Here is a 22,048-nt window from a genome sequence, read left to right on the forward strand (position 1 = left end):
GACCAGTGCAAAACTGAAGATGCCTTTCAGCCCCAGGTGGCAAGAGCTATTCATTCTCTACATGTTTCAACTTCCATGAGGAAAACCTGACTGTCATTTTGGGCTGCTAGTGGGCTAGTATGCCCCAGCCCCTAGAACATGTCACAAAAAACCCAAGGCAATCCTGTTCTCACAAATGCCAAAAATTCTTTAAAGAAGGTGGATAGATACAGCCTAATAATATTATTCTTTTCCTGTGCAATAAACTATACTTATTTTTTCATTCAAAAAGTACCACAAAAAAGCAAGTGTAAATACCAAGGCAGGCAATATCAGCTTCACTGGTTGAGAGCTTGCATAGCGTCGAGCTTTCCTTACTGCAAACTTCTCAGTCGGGATTGATTTTCCTGCAATTCTCTGTTTTAGACCATCCACTTGTCTACAAAGAGGGGAAAGGAAAACAGAGGTTGCTTTATATTATCTTTAACTTCATTTCTTTTAATAAGATACATGATACAAGATAAGTTGTTTTACACCACTCAGTCTGCAGTAACAAAATGAGTGCTTCCTAATAAAAGCAGCGTTTTATTTTTTTAGCAGCGGAATACTTAAAGAGAAAAGCTGAAAAGCTGCCAGTTACAAGTAGGCAGAAGGTGACCCAAGAAAGATATGTAAGTCAAAAAACATTTATATGGGTAAAGAAGTACACGTCTAGTAACTCTATAAAAGCTTACCTGAACAAAGACACAGTGTCCTCACCAGTTCTTTTCACATCATCCTCTGGAAGCATACACAAAATTGCTGCTTTCTGGAATACATATATTGCCTATTTCAAAAAGAAAAAGCTTCATATTACTATATCTAATTTGCTGTGTTCAGTTAAAACATTAACGATCTAAAGCTCTTACCCACTGTTGCAGTGAACCATTTCCAATAATTCTCAGGCAGGTGGATCTACCAAAGTTTAGCCATGCATTTCCTTTGTCACATAATTTATACCATAAATAATTTTATTTTCGACATATTTATTAATATTGTAATGAAGTTAGTCAGAATGTTACAGGTTTTTCATGCAAAGAACAGAACAATTTATTATGCAAACTGCTATGACAAAGAGGTGAGGTTAAGTTACAGAGATAACTACTCAAAAGTCCATGAATATTATTATCTGATTTGTTCTGCTTTTTCAGGTATGTCTCCAAACACAGCAAAAATATCTGAGTACTGACACAAGGAAAGTGCCGTAACTGGGCTTTGCAGAGAAACAAAGAAATATCCATAATTCTATTCAAGACATTTGCACTTCACACTGAATAATACTATTCTCTTCCTCTTTTGTCAAGAATGGGATGTATCTCCTCTCCACTAAGTATAAGACAGTTATCTAGAAAGAATAGACAAAAAATACATATCCAAAAATTATTTGCATATCATGCTTAGTTCATATTTTGAAATGCATTTTTACAAGAAAAAGGTAAGTTATTCTGCTTTTCTCATGAGATTATGTCTCTAGCAACCTTTCTGTTTCATGTCGCAAAACACCTGCTGACTAGTCCTGATACTGACTGTTTATAATTAACTAACAACCGGAGTTTCTTTAGCCAAGTTTTATTAAGGAATATTAGAACTTTGTTACAGAGGTAAGTGAATAGTTTTCCTCTCCGTTTCTTTTATTGGTCTTTGGTGGGCATCTCAGTTTTAAGTAAGACTGAAGCATAGGTATTAGTGGTTCTGGTACAACTTCCTTAACACAGTTAAACCTCCCATTTTGGTGCATGCTTACAGGTTTTAGAAGAAAGCCAAATCTCCACTTATTATGGAAACTAGTATGCAAATTTAACTGTGAAGAGGCTACTATGTATATCATAATCATGTCCTCCTCCCCATTTACCTTAGACCACCTGCTCTCTTTGCTGAGCAGGTCTGCATACCGATATGCCTGAAGCCAGTTCTGCTGGAACGTGTAGCACCACATCAGCTCCCAGTAACAGAGATGGTGAATCTGCTTCCACTCTTGCTGGGCTGCTATGCATTCTTGGAATGTTATCTGAGCCTAGGATTAAATTAAGCAAGAAAAATGAAAAATGACACAATTACAGATCAACATGAAAGCCATGTCTAATTACAGAGCAAATTCCTTCTCAGCACCCAAAGTACAGTGCTGGAGAACTGCTAACTAGTAAGACGATGTAATCTTCCCCCTCAGTCTCTCTTACAGAGTCAATAATGGCACCAAACCTGAACTGAGAGATGATGATAATTATCAGTCCAACTAAAATGAGTTACTAGGATGAATTAGGCAAATAAAATTTTCTCCCGAAGTTGAACACTGAAAAGATCAAAACAGTAAGAAGAATAAACTGAATTACCTTTTCAAAATTTCCTTTCAGTATATCTATTCTAGCAGCATAAAATAATATAATGGAACCCTTGAAAGGAGAGCAGAAAAACAAATACACAGTTACTACTTTAAGCTTAGGGAAATAAATTAATGCTATAAAATATACTGAGAGTACACACGTTTGGAAACTTCTGGAGGTAGGGTTCGAGGAGACTATCTGCTTCATGAAGGTTGGCTTCCCCTGTACCTAGAAACCACAACAAAACAATCTGAGGCTACTAGACAAAAAAAAGTTTCTAAATCACATTAGCGGTTAAATTGTTTAATGGATGACCGCTTTTATACAAAAGTAAAATTATTATTTAATCATACTAAGTTTCTATAAATACAAATTCTTGTCCTGGAAGAACTTACAGCTTTTAAGATAGTAAATGTCTGCAAGCAGAAGCACAACAGAATATATGGATATTATTTAAATTAAATTCCCATTTATATATATATATWTTTTTAAATCCCTTTTATCTCCTTAACAAGTTATGAAGTCTTCAGCTGCCTCCATTCCTAATTTTGAGTCCAGTAATGACAAACAGGTGAGACTGAAAGAAATCGTGTTTTTCTTAACTTCCTGATGAGGGGACAAGGACTGAAATCCTCCCAAACTAAAGAACCCAAACATACATGCCAGGGACCAATACAGAGCTAATAGTGACTTGTAGGCCCACTAATTAATTCTCTCTGTGTTTGAAGTTCCACATGGGAAATATGTCTCTGGTTTTGGACTGTTAGTTGGCTAGTATGCCCCAGCAAACTTTCCCTAGTCTATTTTACAGGTACAGCTCATCGAACGTCTACTTCTCGGCACCACCTATTTTCTCTTGAATTTACAAGATTGCTTATAAAAGAGGCAAAAGATTGCACATGTTTTTATATCTGTGTATGTTCTAGAGGAAGAAAGTAAGTAAATAAATTATTTGGGAGTATACATGTTTCTAGAGTTAGATTTTGCTATAACCAACATTAATTTATAATAAGGACTTGTCTGAACTTAAAAGGTGTTTTTTGGTATTTTGCTGCTGCACATTAAGACAGCCCTTCAAATGGAACAAGAAGTCAGTATAATGATATCTACCGGAGCATTTCTGCAGACATAGCTTTGTCAGTCATAAATATGAGTTTTAGATCATAATTAAGCATACAGCAATCTATTACAAAGCTAACAACCACAGTTTTTAAAATTCAGTTCAAATTCACAAGATCTGTCATAATATATAGCACAATTGAGCAGCTGCACTCTGGGTCTTACCAAGGATTAAGGAGACATAAGTATGATAAACCAACAAGGTGAAAGTACACAAAATGGCCCTCAAACTGCTGCCAGATGCACCTTCCCGTAGCTGATGGAGGCCCAGCTCCTAAAAAAAAATCACAAATGCATGCAGATTTAGCTATCATTATAGAGAGTTACTCTTAATAGAGTCTAGCTCCCTGCCATCCAGTTTTTCCTTTAAATACACATATTCCCTAATTTATAACCTATCTGAGTTCCACCAAACAGTTCTGGCACAGCTGATAGCACTGAGCAGAAGTAGGTTAAGTCAATACTGAATAAAATTACATACGCATGGGTCTACATCCTTCTCCCACCATCTTCTGGCTACGAGCCTCTTAGAACTATCTATGTTCAGTAGGAACCTCTCTCAACTGTTTCAGTGCTGCTTCTAAGCAAAAGTCTTCCTTCACAAACTCATGCATAAACCCCTGGTTATCCTCAGTTTTCTTCTATCATTCAAGTCAGTTATTATTTTCATGTTCTGATCAAAACATTAGCTCTACTAATGCACCAACTTCTAGATACCAGTTCTAGAAGCTCAGCAAAATTTGTGTGTACTGAAAAAAGCAATTAAACTCAGAGACCTATTCAGCTTATATGTATGAAACCTCTTCACATCCCTTCCAGTTTACACCCGTTACATGACAGCTTGACTGTTCTTGGGATTGTTGAGATGAGCTCAGAGCTTTCCTGCTCAAGATCAGTGACTCTTCAGAAACTTAACAGATTTAAACAGTTTTGTTTCAGAACAAATATTAGCCTAGTAAGAGTTTTATTGTACAGCAGCTTGCTGAGTTACAGAAGAACTTAGGTAACGTACAAAAATGTGGTGATACTGCATCAAAGAAGTTCAGCTTTCCTTTCACCTTCTATTGTCTTTTTAATCAGGCCAAAAATTCTTATGAAAGAGCTTCAGCATCAGCTACATCTTTCATGGGAAGAAATAAAATGACCAGATCTCTACTGAAATCTAATTTCACATAAGCAAAGTATACTTATGGACAAGTTAACAGCAGCAAGATCAGAGAGTGACTCCTCTTTGGCTCATGAATAACCTGAATTTTAGTTATATCTAATTCTGTATTTTATTTTTTTTCCTTTCTTACAGGTGGTGAAAGGAGTTTTAAAGAGATCTAAAACACTTAAAAAGATAAAAGGCTAGGTTATGATTACAAATACTTTCCACATCCATGAGGACAAGATATAGTAGGATTCCCCAGCTACATGCTACATTCAAAAGTTCCTTATTCCAAAGAGATGGACTGGGAGAGTGGAAGAAACATAAAAGTGAGACTCCCCCTTCAGTTGCTGGTATAAGGAACACATTAATTTATTGCTGTATAGACTAAAAAAATGTATATACATCTCCTCTCCTTAAGAGCCAGGAAGAGGAGAGGAAACTGCACCTCGAAAACCATCTCCAAAGGGCCATGGTTGTTCAAGATTAGGATATCAACATATGTACTTTTATGCCTGCACAATCTAGCCCATTAGTTGCCTTTCTAACAACACTAAAAATATCAAAATGTAAATCATTATATTTTACTGTGAAATCTATGATGTTAAGCCTATCCACTCTTTACCAGAGAAAGCACTAATTTGAAAACAAATATCAGATTCAATACCCTATTGCCAGAAAATCCAATAAATTCTAGAAGTCGGAGAATCCTTCCTGGTAAAAGTGACAGCATCTGCAATACATTTCAAAGATATATAAGATATATAAAGCCATACACACATTCAAAGAATTCTAAAACTGCTGTAAACTTCAACCAAAAATTCTAGTTAATATATTAAATGCCATTACACTGTAGTGAAAGAGTAAAACACAGAGTTTAAAAGAAATTGAAAGTAGACCTGTGTGATTAACAATATGCAATCAATTTACAACTTCAGGAAAATTTGGACTCTTGTCCATCCAGCAGTGGAAACAGCTAGACAGGAAGTCTGACTGTGCTTCTTCGGATAATTATTTTTGTCTTCAGCTGATCAGAACTGTTTGAAAATTGTGGTTTACTTGGGATGAGAAGAAAGTATTATTTATCTTGGTAGTACTTACAATCTACAGTTGTCATCTTCCTTTAACTACTCTCAATCAGATGACTCAGTGCTACCTCAGAAAAACTTTATTTGTTCCTACTTTGGAAGCAAAGGATTAGCAGACCAGCAAACATACTGTTCAGAGGTTTTAGCTATGTTCATCATCCTTCAGCCCTCTATTACATGCACTTTCTGTTCCCTTGTAGTTGCATTCTCCACATTGTACACAACTGACAAGAATTCATAAAGATCACAACTATCTTTTCAACAAGCACATTACAAGGAGGTCAGGTTTTGAAAGCTTCATTCACTTTACTATACTTTGCCCAGAACATATTGTTTCCTTTAAGTTTCCTGCTGAAGAGACTTCACAAAGAATAGGAGTGGTCAGAGCACTTGTGAACACAGACGTCTACCTGTGTTGGGTTTTAAGACTGACAGGTGCAGACAGATCTGAGTTCTTCTGACCATGCGCAGAATTGGCCAGTTTCTGTCTTGAATGATACTGAAAATTAAGATASCAGCAGAAATTAACTCTTATTGTTGTCACAGTAGAGGTCAAATGGCAATGATAGCCAATTGTAAAGAAAAATGCTAAGGGATGCACCCAATTGTCTTTTGTACAAACTCAGTAAACTACTACTTGTTTTGCATTTCTGCACTAATTCACAGTGCCTATCTACAGCAAGCTGCTGAAGCAAAAGAACTTGTGCTACACACAAGTAAGTCAATGCAGGTTTTTTTTTCCTTTTAAGAAATATATTAATTAGTCGATTAAAAATTAAATAAACTTTTAAATAAGTTATTAAAAAAAACTCTAGTGTGCAKGCATGCAAAAAGCCAGTACTATTTTCATACGACAAAGCCTACATAACCACATCTCTGTTCTGCAACCATTTCATTTTAAGAGGATATCTGCAAGAAAGAATCTTATACAGAACTGTGTAAGCTCTGAATTACCCCAAAGGCCTTTCTGAAGTGTGAAAAACAAAGTCATACCAAATTGAATGCTCCTATTCCAAGTTTTACTCCTCCTTCAAATTGGTGATATGTTTCAATTTTGCTTTTGTTCCCCTGAGTCATCTGTAGCACCTGATGACATTCTCTTTAGATGCAGAAAAAAAAAAAGTGGAAAATACAACTTAGAAATCATATGAAGTATAATCATTACGTTTGTTATGACTTTTTTTGCAGACATTAATATAACTGCACGTGTTTATACCAACATTGAATCTAAGTGCTTTCTAATGACTTACTTGTATATTTGGTAACTTGTCCTAATTTTGAGGCCACCTTTGATAAAGTTGATCATATTTTCATCCTGGAAGAAAAAAAAAGTTTAATTGTGCAAAATGAACTTAAAAATCTTTCAGCTACATTTTAAGTCATTTTACAACTAAACAGTCATTGGAAATTTTAATTAAAGATATTTTTCAGTTATTAACTTTAGCTTTACAGATGATGCTACCACATGTATTAAGTTGTCAGGGAAACATTTTTCTGTCACGTGACAAGTTTTAAAACTTAAAAGGAGGTGGAAAAAGTAAAAAAATTACTTTCAACAGAACTTCTAATGCTTATAAATGAAACAGGAAAGCTCTCCACCAGATGGTGCTGTAAGAACATTTAAGAAAAGTTTTGAAATGCCAATTCTGAAACATGCAAGTGATCCCAGAACCTCGCAGAAGGCAGCCCAAACTAACCCCTAAGCAGATGAATTACCATTGATGATCAACAGCAAATTCACAACCCAACACATACATACTTCCCAATATATATATATGATTCTTAACCTCTAGGAAACATAAGCCAAAATCCACCAGCCATCAAAAATGCGTTCCTGAAAAGCATGATGATTAATATATTATTCAACAGATAGGACAGAATTTTTTCCATGAGAATTAACAGAAGGGGAATGTGTGCTGGCATTTCAAAAATGTACAATATTTAAATATTCAGGGACAGCACATATGACATAAAAGATGAAAAAGCAAGAACAAGAGCATTGGAATCATCAACTGAAGGAAAAGCTGGTTTCCATGAAAGGATCACCATTCTGAAAGGCCTCAACTGTTTTGCCTGTAAGACTGAACAACCATTGTAAATGTTTTAGTACAAGTGCAACCTTCTGAACGGTTACATTTCATTACCATCATTATCATCCTCAGATGAACCAAGGTCTATCAGAGATTAAAAAAATGGGGTATGACAGCAATCAGCAGAGCAAGAACCTCTGAACCAACAGCAGTGGACCTCCAAAACGATGAACATCAAGGTGCTGCTGTAAAGAAAGTATCCCCTTCCCCAAGGGTATTCTATTTTATATAGTCTTAAAATTGAGTTAACTGATATGTCTCTAAAAACTCTCTTAATGCTTAAAACACACACACACACAAAAAGTGGGGGTTGCTTCTGTTTGATTAAGAAATGAGATGAAGTCAGCTACAGGAAGGACTGGCATTCCACTACTAATGTTTCCTGACACTCCTCCTAGAAGTATCATATTAAGTGGATTATAAAGCTTTGCCAAATTAACCTTTCTGACCTTAGTATCTCTTTACCTCACTTCTTCCTCATACTGGCTATCTCTAAAGGATTTTCTAAAGTAAATTCTTTAAACGTTCATAAAGCACTTACATATACAAACAAAAGTATGAGGAGACTAACAATTCCTCTTTTCAGACTGAATTTGAAAACCCCGTAGCTCTAGTGTTACTGAATCACATACTAAACAAGAAGAACAAAACAGTATCAAACAGCAGACCTTTCTATGAACTGAATGATTATTTCAGAAAAATCTAAGGCATGCTTGGTTTACAACCATTTGTTATTATACTGTTCCTGACACCATTTCAAAAGTTCATGGACAGTGACATTAAATTAAAGAGAAATGGGCATCAATTGCAGTTTTGTTGGTTGGAAAATATTCTATCCCTTTTGTCCATAAACAGRTATGTACTTTCAGATAAGACTTTTCTCAGTACTTTAACATCTTTTTAAACAAGCGCTGGGCAGTTTCAGGTGTGACACAGGTAACCTATACAGACTGTCCGTATGAGACGGTGCAATACCTCTTAGATTTTTGGTCCCTGGGTATCAGTAAGGTCTTCAGTTATTCAAATAAGCAAAAAAAACTGAGAACTTTTCTGGGTGGCATAACATATATCATACTTTCAAACATTGCCCTGAAATAACATTAACCACTACAGAGGAAGTGTTCTGKTTTTTTTTTTAATATCAAATCTACTGTCTGAATGACAGTCTTGTAGAACTATTAACATCTTTCCTTTAAACTGTTACACAGAGATATAAACAAAAATTTACTTTACCTGTACAAAGGTGAGAGCTGCTTTCTGTAGTAAGCATTCAGCATAACAGACTTCAGCATGCATTTCCTCTATAAAAGAAAGAAAAGTTATTTACTGTCAGCAAAGTCTATTAGTCAATAGTCTCTTCTTGGAGTAGGTGAAACAAATAAAACGCTGCCAAGAAAAAACTAGGATTCTGCTGTTGACGTTTTGATTACTGCTGAATAAAGCCATAACATACAAATCACAAAGGAAGTAATTGAGAAATTAGTTAAAAATAGTCTCCTATTTCACCTTTCCTCAGACAAAAACCTTGATCTTGCCCAAGCTAACTTCAGTCTAGGGCAAGAGCTTTGAAAAACTATTTGTCTTTCTGGCAGATGTTCTCTTGTACTCTCCATCAACATTATGTTTAAGCGTCAACCTACAGCAGCTAGCTCTACAGACACTCCTCCTTTGTCTTCAAAAGCTTTTACAGATGAACAGTAACACTCTAAATGCGGCTCTGGTTTTTCCTAAGTCCAGTAAGACACTGTAAATGCCATTTCCTAGGGTCATGCTAAACAATCTGGAGGCCCTGGGCAGACTTTCTGTTCTCATGCAGCACTCAGTACATCTGACTTAACACAGGTGACTTGCAAAGTTACACTGCATACATGTTGCAAGATCAGCCACATTCATTTCTGTATAGAACAGACACAATGAGTTTGATGCGTCTGGGATTAAAGAGGTTTTTTTGTGACAGGATAGAAAAAATGCATACTTAATTCTGCCTGAATCAGAAAAAAAGAAAGAAAGAAAGAAAAGAAAGAAAAGAAAGACCTCTCTTCAGTCCTACAATTTGTTATCAAAGGCATTCCTTTCATAATTTATGCATGCCCAGAGCCTGATAAATTAGCCTAAACCCCCATTTTGAGAAATTTTTCATTAAAAGCCACATAAAGGTGATTCGTCTGCACTAACAAGGATTTCAGAAGAACTCACAATATTTGAAGAGAAGAAGGAACACACAGAATTTATTTTATTGCAAGACAACTAGTAAAATTACACAGTTGAATATACTAGTAGATGTTGGGTTGGTGTTTTTGAGGATTTTTGTTTTCTGGTTGTTTTTTTTGGGGGGGGGGGCAGCGGAAATGGTATTATAATCCACTTACCTTCGCTTAACTGATCCACTGGCTGTTTAGAAACTAGATTGGACAAGGATTCTACCACTGTGCTTCTTTTCCTGAATCTACATCAGTCATATATGGAAGAAAAGAAAACCACGCAGGATAAGCAAAATTTCAACAGAAACTTGAACTTAATTGAACATATTGTATTTCTTCACCATTTGCAACCACAATTTATAAACATGCTCAGACAAGTGATGATTTACCAATAGCTACATTTCTTTGAGTAATCTAATCATCACCACAGGCAAAAAAAAATCTAGGCTCAGAAACCTATCCTATCTTAATTCAACTTCCAAATATGCATTTAATTTAGTCTATGCACACAGTAGCATACCATCCTCCTTTCCACCCACCAAGTTCCTGTCTTAAGCATACATGCAGGACCACTGTTGAGGAATGAATTGACATAATGTGGTAAAATGTGTTTTGTAAAGGACCTCCAGCTTTTAAAACAATGCTTTTGATAAAAGAGTCAGAGTGAAGGCAAGTTAATGTCATTTACAGAACTGCCACAGAGGTCTCTGATGTTGGACAAGTTACTTTAACTGGACTTCAAGGTTTTATGAATTGCACTTATGAATTTTGCATTTCTTTTCATCAATTCGCACTCAGAATTACAATGAAAGTAAAGAGGAGCTTGTTTCAACATAAATGAAAACCATAAAATGCCATAAATGCTGAAGTATTTATATCATATGTGGAATTTCAAAATCCCTAAAGTACTCACACATTCTTCTTTCAACAGATCTCAATTATCCATCTTTCAAATTGCTATTGTACTTCAGTAAGGTACTCTAAAAATGAATTCACTGTTATTTACAAAGATCTCAGCTTTATCCAGAAGCCAAAGAAGCAATTCTACTGTCAGAAAGTAAATGCAATTTAGAAGTTGGGAAGTCATGCATTAAAAATATTGAGCATTTGTTTATCATCTGTTTCACTGTTCTGTATTCTGAAAAAGGCAGAACCCTGACAACGACATAATAAAGACCACAGGTTAACAAAACACATACACAAAGCAGGGACCGATTAAGGCAATGTAGTTCTGACATTTCTTCACTCTTGAGCGTTTGATTGCCTTTATCTTAATGGTCTTTTTATGTGTTTTGGGACAGAGCAAAACAGACCACTTATGAATGAAAGTTTGTATCCTGCAAAGATGGAAGGCCATATTGAAACTAAATTCACCTCTTTTTCACAGAGGCAGGATACAAAGAGGCCCCTCTTTTTCAGACATAACAAGCAACACAGTTCAGATGAAGCTCTGAACTGATGGCACACCTGAAAAAAGAGGCACTTGTTTGCATATGCAAAACTGAGCACTCATTGGAAAGCAAATGCTAAGTAGACTTACCCAACATGTTAAAGTGCAAAAGTAAGAATAAAAACACATTTCAAGCGTTTTCGTTAGTAACTACTTTTATCCACAGCTGTCTGTTCCCTTACAATAGCACTTTTCCCTTTATGCTTTTCAGAATGATAGTCTCTGTTAAAGTTCAGCAAAGACAATATAGCAAATGCCCAGGGGCATTTTTTTTTTTCTCCCATTCTTGATGGGAATGGTAGCCCTTTAGCTGTGAAGTAATCCTTTACGTTTACAACAACAAAAAGAGTCTGATTCAGTTGTAAGAGTAACCTCAGTACAAACCTATTCCTATTAGACTATTTGGTCCATACCTGAAAACAACCTAAAAAAACAAATATATATTTTCATGATAACAGAGAAAGTTTAAAATATAGGGCTTTTAAACTGTTCATCTGCATGGAAAACAAGAAGTTGCATGTTGAAATAGCTTAAGCAGTTTCCTTATGCAGTGACAGTAAGTGTCAGCTTATGGCCTACGTGGCCAGCTAGCTATTTAATTATCCTTAGAGGATATAAATACCCAAACCTGATGAGCCTTTTGTTTCTGCAATACTAATAAACATACACTTACCAACAACAATTGCATAATGTGATGTATTTCACTGTTTCAAATTTAAATCACTACCATATTGACAATAGCCTGCTTTGAAACTGTACAGACAGCTGGGATATCTTACAAAAGGAATAATGAACCCTATGTAATGGAATATAAACCTTATAAATGTAAATTGTTCCAGGCTTACCTTTGGCAGGTTTGTAAAGCTTCTTTCATTGTAGAAATTCCCATTTGTATATCCTGCTGTTCAAAGGTCATAGCAGCTTGCATAACTAAAATAGTGCTGTACCCAAGGGCATGGTACATACTATCTTTAGACCTAGGACAAACACATAAGTCTTGTGCTTTTTAGACAAAATTAAAATTAGGAGATAATTAAGTGCTGTCAGAGATATCTGCTTTTGTTTGTGAAAAGACAGAAGAATAAAGCAAGAAAACCATGGACTTGAACATAACCTACAAAGTATCACTTTCCACAGGGTGCTACATGTCCACCTTCACAGGCTGCTGTTGCAGTGAATGCCAGAAAACATCCAAGCTGGGTTACATGAACAGTTGTCCCTAATTCTATTCCATTTATATTGCATAGGTATATCTGTTTAATTTAGTTAATTAAGCTCGKACATAAACATTCCTTCTGCTGCTTTCACTTTAAACAAGAGTTAGGGAGACAGTTATAATGTTACCAGTCAATCCAAAGATACAAAAAAAATCCATATAAATTTGTGTCGCGGAAAGCCAATATGCTTATGTTCAGTCAGTCATTCAATTAAAGGCTACATTCCGCCTGCCTAGCTTTCACAGCATAATCACAGAAGCATAAAAATGTTGTTTGGAAGGGACCACTGGAGGCCATCTATTTAAATCCACCAGTTGAAGTAGCACTACTGTCAAATTCAGGTCAGGCCAGCTCTGTTTTTTTTCCTAATGAAGTTCCCAAAGCTTTCAAAAATGACAACTGTACAACCCTTCTGGTGCTGTGCTACTCACCTATACACTTTTTCCTAATGGCCAGTCTGACCCTTCTAGGCTACAACTTGTGGAGATTGCCTTTTGTTACCATCCACCACAGTGAAGAAGAGTTTTTGTCTTTGCAACTTCCCTTCAACAGCTCCAGACTATTACATGAATCCCTTAGCCTCCTCTACGTCAAAACAAAACAAGCCCAGCTCTCTCAATCTTTGGGTCACGTGCTTCAGTTTTCTAGTCATCTTGGTAGCTTTCTGATGGATCCTCTCCAGTTTCTTGACATCATTTTGAATCAAAGAACCCCAAAATAAAAAAAAGTAGTTTTGAAGAGAGGAAACTAACCACAACAAGGGAAGTAGACTCTTGGGCTAAGTGTTTAATTCTTAAACATATCAACTTTTTCCTAAAAATTTTAGAATCCTTAAGGATTTAGGTTTAACTTACACTGAAAAGCAATTTTTCAATAAAAAGATTGAGCTTTTTCTTTTTCAATAAGGCTTTATGTTTCCTTGCTAGGACAAATACTTCTCTAAAAATTACTGAATGTGCTGTAGGCTCCAAGTCCATTAGCTGCCATGGACTGAAAATACCAATACCATGGAATTCCAAAATAATATTTTTCTTCATAGCATACATCAACTAAAACACTTAACTGTACAAAAAATACTGAAACATAAAACAGGGGCTTTTTTTGTCTTACAACACAAATGAAATTATCACCCAAATTTGTATGTATATGTATATATGTTTGTGTATACATGCAGCCTCCTTGTATGCAGAACTTTGTATTTTGTAATACAAGCCAAAAATAAAGTCTTAGGATACACCATTGCAGCTGTACCTTCCTAAAGCACTGCTCAAATAATTTTGTTTGCATTTGCAGACACTGAACGATGCTTGGGGAACAGAGTTAGGATGTGGATGTAGCTCACCTCAAAAGGTGGTATCCCCTCCATGCCTTCTCTATACTTATTACAGTACATGCCACAAAAGTACACCGTTGATAGTTATTATTTCTCCAAGATTCAGTTTAACAAGTGTTCTTTCACTTATCCATACTACCTACCTAACAATACCTACCAATCTTTCTTACCCCATCTTATTATCACCAACCTGTAGAACAAGAACTTTATGCAGGTCTACAAACAGAAGCTACAGAACTCCATTACTGAAATATCCTTCAACATAACATGCATTGTTTTTGATGGGGCAGACAGGAAAGCAACTGTGAATGGGCTTCAGATCCCAGTCTAAAAGAACAGTCACCCAGATTGTCTCTTAAAACAGCTCAGCTATGTTTCTCCAAATAATCTTTGAACATTTGTTGTTACCTGTGCCTGCACTGAATGGGAGATAGGGGAAAAGGCCTTACAGATGATTTACAATGGTTACTATCAACTCCACTGGGACAGAATTAGCTTACAGTGGAATAGGTTTCGGCACTACTCCTAAGGGATCTTCCCCCTGTACATTTTGTTGCAGTGAAATGGTAATCATGACTGCTTTGAAACATTTGAAAGTCAGAACACCTGACAGAGCAGGCAGACAAATCATTGCTATCATTTATTTCCAGGTCTATCAGTTTCGTTCTTTTCAATTATTGTGATAGTAGGAAAGCACATTAGCAGAAGCACACTCTTCAGAATTACATATATTTACTAAGACTTTATTATGTTTTCATGCTTCTCGGAGCAAAGGCAACAGAGGAGCAGACAGAATTAGTCAGCTACTGTCACTCAAATTTAATATAGAAAGCATTAAAAAAAGAGTACTCTATAATTTTCTTCTACTTTTGCTTGCCTGGTCAAAAACAGTTCTGTTGTACCAGTTTTGTGATCAATGATACATTGAATAAGGTCTTGTTCCCCTTGCTTTTCCTCTCTGAACTAGGAATGACAATTTGAATGATATGATTACAATGAGAACAAAGTAATAATTAAGTGCTTCTTTAACAGTTTTTGTGGTAGTCTTAACGAAAAACATGTGCACTGTTTAAATCTAATAATGCAGAGATATGCTTTAGGAAGGGAATAAATGAAAGCTACAATCTTCAGAGGCCTTAAATTAATCTTCAACTACCAGATACTTTACACTATCTATTTATAGTAACTCCAACAAATAACATGATCTCACCATGGACGAAGTAATTCCAGGGCTTCAGAGAATTTATTGTTTAGAAATAAATTCAGTGCCATTGAACATTCTTCCAGAGCACACTTGAGATCCATCTTGGATGCCCTTAAAAAAAATAAACAAACAAAAGTTTTGTTTTGTTTTGTTTTTACTTTAGCCAAACTGAAAGCACACAAAAATCAATAAAAATTTCTGCATAGCCATTTCCACCTCCAGATACCTATAATCTTTTTTATGTAATACTGAAGCTCTTTCAGAGTAATTTTTTCCCTTTTTTTTAAAGTCTACCTTTGCAGAAAGGAATCAGATTTTTAACACTCTTTATCCATGTTATATGTGCATGCCCTCTAGCTTATTATGATAATGTTTATGACTTCGTCTTCCTCTGTTTACCAGAACATTTGTCAAACAATCTTAGAATTAACAGTCAATATGCAGTGGAGTCATTTTATTGGTGCTTATATAACACAAATGCACAAAATGTTTATCATTATCTCCAAGCTCTCAGTTCCCAATGTCCACACATGTGCAGTAACAGACCCCGTATTCAAATCTAAATCTGTATAGAGATAACAAAGTAATATTTTTTGTTCAAGTAAAGCAATAGACAGAGACACTCTGCAAACAGCAATGCCCCAAAATGGTGCTGTCAGAGGCTATCAACCCCGCAGCTGTGCCAAAATAAGTTATTTCATTGTTCTTCCTAGTCCACTTCAAACAAAATCACTTGCATTTGCTCAGATTGGAGCCATTTAATAACACTGTTACTTCAAACAGTTTTGTCTGAGATAGATTACAGAGTCCTCATAAATTGCTCCACAGGCAGAACTAGTAACAAACTGAACATTCACAGTTGTGGTGAATAGCTAGAAGCTACATAGCCTTCAATCATCACAGCCAGAACTGGAAGAAACAATTTGTCTACAGGTTAAAAACAGATTTAGGCTCTATAATGGGCTTTATCCAAGTAAGATTAAACAACAGTAAGCAACAGATCATGTCAATAAAAGAGTATTTAAGTGCTGACCAGAAAAGAAGTATCCTGAAGGAGGAAATTAAAAGATAATAGAAACTACAGAGGAGTGCAGCTGTTCTAAATCTGAAGGTAAAACTCATAGATGAAGAGCAAAACAAAAGTATATGACCGGATAGCTTTTTACACAGAATAGTCAACTTTCCCACTCCTCCACCCTACAAAAGCTTTAAAAACATCATCTCTGCTTTCTGTATTCCTTCTGGGGTAGAAAATGGGGATAACACTAGATGACACCTCCAGCTCTATGTTTTGTTATTGCATAATGGCAGTACCTGAGAAATCCAGTCTATTGTGTAAAATAAATGAGATAAAAATCTCTAACTCAGCTGATTTTGAAACTAATAGATATCTATCTTTGAGCCTCCCAAGAGAAGATGCAAATTCTGCACTCTGTTATAAAGTTGTGAATTGCCCATCAGATCATTTCTTTTCTTATCCATTAATCTTCACAATATATTTTTTTAATATGTGTGTGTGTGCGTGCTTATATATATACATGTGTGTATATATATATGCACACGCAAGCACACACACACACATATATGCTTATATATATAAGCATATATATATTCAGATCTCTACTTTGACTTTAAGTAGCTTCCTAATACAATTATTTCAAGAACTTAAGGCCCAATACAAAACTCGGGGAAGGCAAAGTCTCCAATTTCCACATAATACATTTCAGATACATGACAAACAGGTTGTTAGGGCTACTTAATATAGTGACAGATTACCATTTTGAAAACATTCTTTGTCCTCTGTTGTTTCACACATCTAGAAACTTTGTTTCAACTGATAATTTGCAACATTTATTAGATAGCTCATTAATTCTGATAGCTCATTAATTCTGATATTCACAGTATATTGTTGATAACACTTCAAAACTTTCCAACACATTCGCTTAATGAAACAAGGTATGATACAATTAAACCATATAAGTTTTGGTATGAATCAAAACAATCCTGACTTCACGAATGTATTCTATAACTCTTATTATGCTGCTTGTATCAGATGAAAAAAAATCAGACTTTAATACCCTCTATTGATTGTCTTTTCTCTGGTTCTGTATCTTGTTTCGTTTTATTAAACTTCCTGCATATACAAGTATACTCCTTCCCCTTTTGCCTCTGAAAAAAAAAAATTTTTTTTTCRTTAATTTAATCTGTGCCACATTTTGAAAATGGAAAATTTGGCCTACGCAATTCTTTATATAGAGCTACTGGCAGGGTTTAAGGGAGCATACTGGCCAGTATATATAATATCTTCTTCTGTATTGCTACTATACTCATCATTATCGAGTCTGTATTTATTCTACACATTAATTTTAAAAAGCCCATCCATAGCCTTAGGGTTTTTTTGGAGATTAAGAAAAAAAGCTTACATAGAGTAGTTATGCTAAGTAATTATATGACCCACTACAACCATCACTTGTATGCTTCAAAATCTTTATTTACTTCCTCTTCACACCACTGAAAGCAAGGATACGTTTCCCCCTACAGCACAGAACGGAATTAAGGCAAATCCAGAATTGTACACAATTCACACAGCAGAATAGGAAATCAATGTTTCCATCTTCAACTACAGGGTTAATAAGCTAACCATGACCTCCCTTTTTAAACTGATTTCTGGCCTACACCTTCAGAGCATTCCAATCTCTAGCTTTCAAAACCTTTTCCTGCAACCAAGACCATTAGAAAAATACCTTATAAATGGGATCTGAGTTTCCCATGCATTAACAAAGTACACAACTATAGCAGTAACTCCTAAAGTCCACTAGATTCACAATAACAATTTAAGAAATCTACAGAAATTGAATACTTCAGAGGAGATAATGAATTTAACTTCTGTCTTACATATTTGATTGCAAGATCCCAATTAGCATTGTGGTAAATCAACCCTTACCTTCACACACTGAACTACCAAACCCTTTCCTGTTCCTTTCCTTTCCTTTCCTCTGGAAATAGAGAAAGGAAAGAAAGCAAGACCAGAAGCCTTTACCACCTATCCACACCTTTTTCATAAATAAAAGAGCAATGGTGGCTGACTTGGAGAGCTGTGCTGAACTCATTTCTGAGAAGAGGTAGATATGATTTCACGATAAATTCTTGCTATAGCAAGGGGACTGGCCCAGAGTCCTTTGAAACAGAAAACAATATGCTTGCAAAAGAACGACCACACACTCCAAGACTCCAATTTTGTAAACTATACTAATAACAAACAGGATGCACTGAAGTCAATCGTATGACTATCTGGTAGTAAGCACTAAAGGCAAGGTTGAACTCCAGGTTAAACAAAATGTGAAAAGGCATCCAGAAGTCCTCCAGACCTACTCTAAAGTGCTCTAGTACCACAGTCAGGTCACCTTTGAAAACAGTTCAGTGACCATCTGAGTACTGAAATAGGAAGGAACCAGTTTTCCAAAGTATTTGCAAATACTGCCTCTTGTTTATTTTTTACCTCAGAMAGCTCTTCTGAAAAAATCAGGTCCCTGTTTTATGGACCAACAGCTTTTAGAAGTTTAACCCTTTAAACAAGTAAAAGACATTTCAACACATGTCACTATGGCTTTGTACACATATAGAAGTCACATTTCTTCATTCTTTGAGCTGGACTTAAACAGAAGTCCAACAGAAAACTAACAAAATACAGTTTACAAGAATTTCACTCTATGGCAGAATCTTCTTACGTCAGTTCTGCAATGCATTTTGTGTATCTCTACTTTGTTCAGCTGGGAAAATGCAACAGAAGATCACAACCATTAGGATGAGAAAACAAATGCATTAGAAACATTCAGCAAGTGCACTCCAGTAAAGCACAGCATTATCAATGCATTGTACACTTCCCAGGGTTCAAGAATTACACTGTTGACCACTTCCTAAGAAATTTATGGTTTCTTCCACACAGAAGCACATTTCATGCTAACCAGAACTTAGCTTTCTCCATTATAGTTAACGCCTACTCTATGATAACAGAAAGGAAAAAATTGAAATCTGGTAGTTTTATCATCCGACTGTTGCCAAAAATAATTTTAACACAAATTTTAAAATCTTTATTTTCTCCCATACTGGAATTCAACTTGATTATGTACTCAATTTAAAATGTTATGTAATTTTAGGTGGCAAAAAACTATTTCCCCATTGTTATAGTTTTTAAAAGCGTAAAAATAACAGTTCTGTTTCAACTGGTATTATCAGTTACTCAAACATTCACATCCTGAAGATTCTTTGGCTGTGCACATGCTCCACAGCAGGTAATACTCTCTATGCAACATGCAGCCTTGATCTTCAGGTTTCTAACAAAAGCAGTGTGCTGTCAGCAGACAGGAGGTACCCTGGGGATCCAGTCAAACAGAACAAGAGACTTACCAGCAGTGTGGCTTCCTTTTTTCATATGTGCTTAAGGTTTGCCCACCAATGGGTCAGCACACCCAGTTTTCATTCCAGCATGTAGTCCCAGGTGAGTTCATGGGGAACTAGGACTCCTGCCCATGTTTACACTGCTGCATAGGCACAGGTACTGAAATCTTTATTAGCATGCAACATGCACAGGTACTGGAGAGCACATCTAGTACTTTTCTGTTCTCTTGATCTCTGGCCTACAACACTAATGAAATACTGCCCTGTTGCCAGTACTGATTTATGTTCTCTCATTTAAACATCCTTAAGCTAGACATCTAACTTGGGTTTGTTTTGTTTTGTTTTTTTATAATATTTCAGGGAAGTTACTATACAGCAACTTTATTTAGGTCTATGTATAAACTACACACGTCCCAGTAATAAATTAAAATCCTTCAGGTAAGGTATCCTTTTTCCTGCTGCAGACAAATAAAAAAAGAGAGTTTTTTGTTATTACTTGTGGGCTGCTCTTCATATCTTACAGTGCCTGGAAAATACAGAACATTGGGGTAAAATTCACCAGACTGCACTGGCTAATTCTACTGAACCTTTTATCTAGACATTCATTTTTTACAAAGTAGCTCCATTATAAAATTATAGTTTTTTATTCCTTATTCAGAAAACTTTCCAGTGTGCATGTAAATATAAATACAGTGGATTTATTTAAACCAAGAGCTTGGAAACTACTTAACTAAAATGCCCTCTGACACTTTTTTTTTTTCCCCTCCTCTCCAAGTCCTAAATCATTTTGACATAGAAGCCTGTGTGAATTGTCTTCACAAGCTAGTTGATAATTGAAGCTACTCAATGAGAGAAGTATACTTGAGTAAATCCATATACTTCCTTTTCAGTTTTCCCCTACCACATATTCTATGCAACAATTTCTGAATCCCATCTCTCAATGACAAATTGTAATAGGGAAAAAAGAGTAGTAACAATGAGACTACAAAATGAGCTACCATTTTCATTATAAATTCAACAAGATCATGCACAACTTCTGGTTACTCCTTTTAATGAGGTTTGCTTCACCTCTTAGATTTTGGCCTCTCTCTTCTGATGGATTCTTTCCATTTGGCTTTTCCTTGACTAGGGGAAAAGGGAAGTGGCAGTAGTCATTCAGTGTATCAGCTGTACTCATTTATCTTTATCAGAAAGTGGCCATTTGCAGTAGTTCATGTAGGGTTTAAGAACTTTATTCTTCATGTTTCAGTGCACAAGGTTTTATGTCAYTGTGATGTTACCTGCACTGAAATTAACTGGGGACTTCACATGTCTAAGATCTAGCCTTAATAATCTTTGAAAAATGAGAGCAGTAGACAGAATATCATAAATGTAAATCTCTTTGTCATCCAATTCCACCACACATTTTCCCCCATTCTTTTCTGCAAAATGAAACTGCAAACCGAGAAAGTCCTTTATGAGAGACACAGAATACATGTACCTTTCTACATCACAAATTCACACCTCCTATGTCTTTAATTTAGAAAGAAAAATTTTGAAGAGGACTCCCAACACATTTTATATTTTGCATATTTTAGTTTTGAAATCCAAAAAACAAAATAATCTGGCTGAGTATTTAGTTTAGTACCTGCCAAGACCTCAGATTTTAACAACTGTTCATACTACCAAAGGTCCTTCCAAAGTCTGGATCAATAGAACCAAAGAATGTAGATAGGAAACACCCTGTCTATTAGTTGGCAAAACAGCATATTTAGCATTTCATATTAAATCTATACAAGTGGTTAAAGGTTTCCTATGAACCACAGTAACAGTTATCAGAAATAAGTATGCTTATGATCCTATCCTTCCTACTCACTAAGATACAATTAAAATGTTTATCAAGAAAATATTAAATGGAAACAACAAAATTGTATTTTAGTGGATTCAGACTCTGAATACTTGAATGAATTTTTCCAAATTAAAATACTTTATGCAACCAGTAGAGAAATTTACATATGTTTATACATGTTGTCTTTAATTATTGGCTTAAACAGTATATCACCACAGAACAGCAGTAAGTAACACAAAAGGTTCATTTATAATGACTAAGTTTTGTGAAATAATCAATTTTATTAGCTAATTCCAAGATCTTTCAAAAGACTCATTTTTACATATCTGGATTTAGATGCTGTGTTTTGTTTCTTGTATGTGAATAAGGACCCGAGTTAGTTACTTAATAACATACAATCACTTGTTCTGTATGTTCCAGCGCTTTTATAATCTCACTTTCCCAGAAGCAAATTTCACTCACTTAGTACATGCCTGGTTAATTTATCCATTCCACTTGCTCTGTCTTTCCAGCTAACATAAATGGCTTCTTGCATTCTAAGAATTAAAAAACAGGAAAAAAAAAACAAAACACACACACACGGGATTCATTTGTTATAAATGTGTACTGATTACTAAAAAAAGTAATCAAA

General features: G+C 35.5%; 1 protein-coding gene across 4 annotated transcripts in view; it reads right to left on the minus strand.

Moving 5' to 3' along the window:
• The window catches only part of TTC39B (tetratricopeptide repeat domain 39B), a 53,121-nt gene that overhangs the window by 13,412 nt on the left and 17,661 nt on the right, over nucleotides 1-22,048 (minus strand). The window contains exons 2-14 of one of the 4 annotated variants that reach the window (XM_026073522.1): nucleotides 15,198-15,302; nucleotides 12,283-12,414; nucleotides 10,156-10,232; nucleotides 9,020-9,087; nucleotides 6,947-7,011; nucleotides 6,690-6,795; nucleotides 5,276-5,341; nucleotides 3,624-3,732; nucleotides 2,500-2,567; nucleotides 2,349-2,408; nucleotides 1,871-2,032; nucleotides 714-805; nucleotides 298-418 (exon numbers count right to left, since the gene is read on the minus strand). In XM_026073522.1, coding sequence (XP_025929307.1) covers nucleotides 298-418; nucleotides 714-805; nucleotides 1,871-2,032; nucleotides 2,349-2,408; nucleotides 2,500-2,567; nucleotides 3,624-3,732; nucleotides 5,276-5,341; nucleotides 6,690-6,795; nucleotides 6,947-7,011; nucleotides 9,020-9,087; nucleotides 10,156-10,232; nucleotides 12,283-12,414; nucleotides 15,198-15,292 — 1,221 coding nt within the window. In that variant the 5' untranslated portion in view covers nucleotides 15,293-15,302. Of the gene's footprint in view, nucleotides 1-297; nucleotides 419-713; nucleotides 806-1,870; nucleotides 2,033-2,348; nucleotides 2,409-2,499; nucleotides 2,568-3,623; nucleotides 3,733-5,275; nucleotides 5,342-6,689; nucleotides 6,796-6,946; nucleotides 7,012-9,019; nucleotides 9,088-10,155; nucleotides 10,233-10,900; nucleotides 10,968-12,282; nucleotides 12,415-15,197; nucleotides 15,303-22,048 lie in introns of those variants that run through there. The other 3 variants (XM_026073526.1, XM_026073525.1, XM_026073523.1) reach the window with 3 other exon arrangements.

This window comes from Apteryx rowi, unplaced genomic scaffold (assembly GCF_003343035.1).
Source record: "Apteryx rowi isolate R43461 unplaced genomic scaffold, aptRow1 scaffold_37, whole genome shotgun sequence".
NCBI classification, from domain to species: Eukaryota; Metazoa; Chordata; class Aves; order Apterygiformes; family Apterygidae; genus Apteryx; species Apteryx rowi.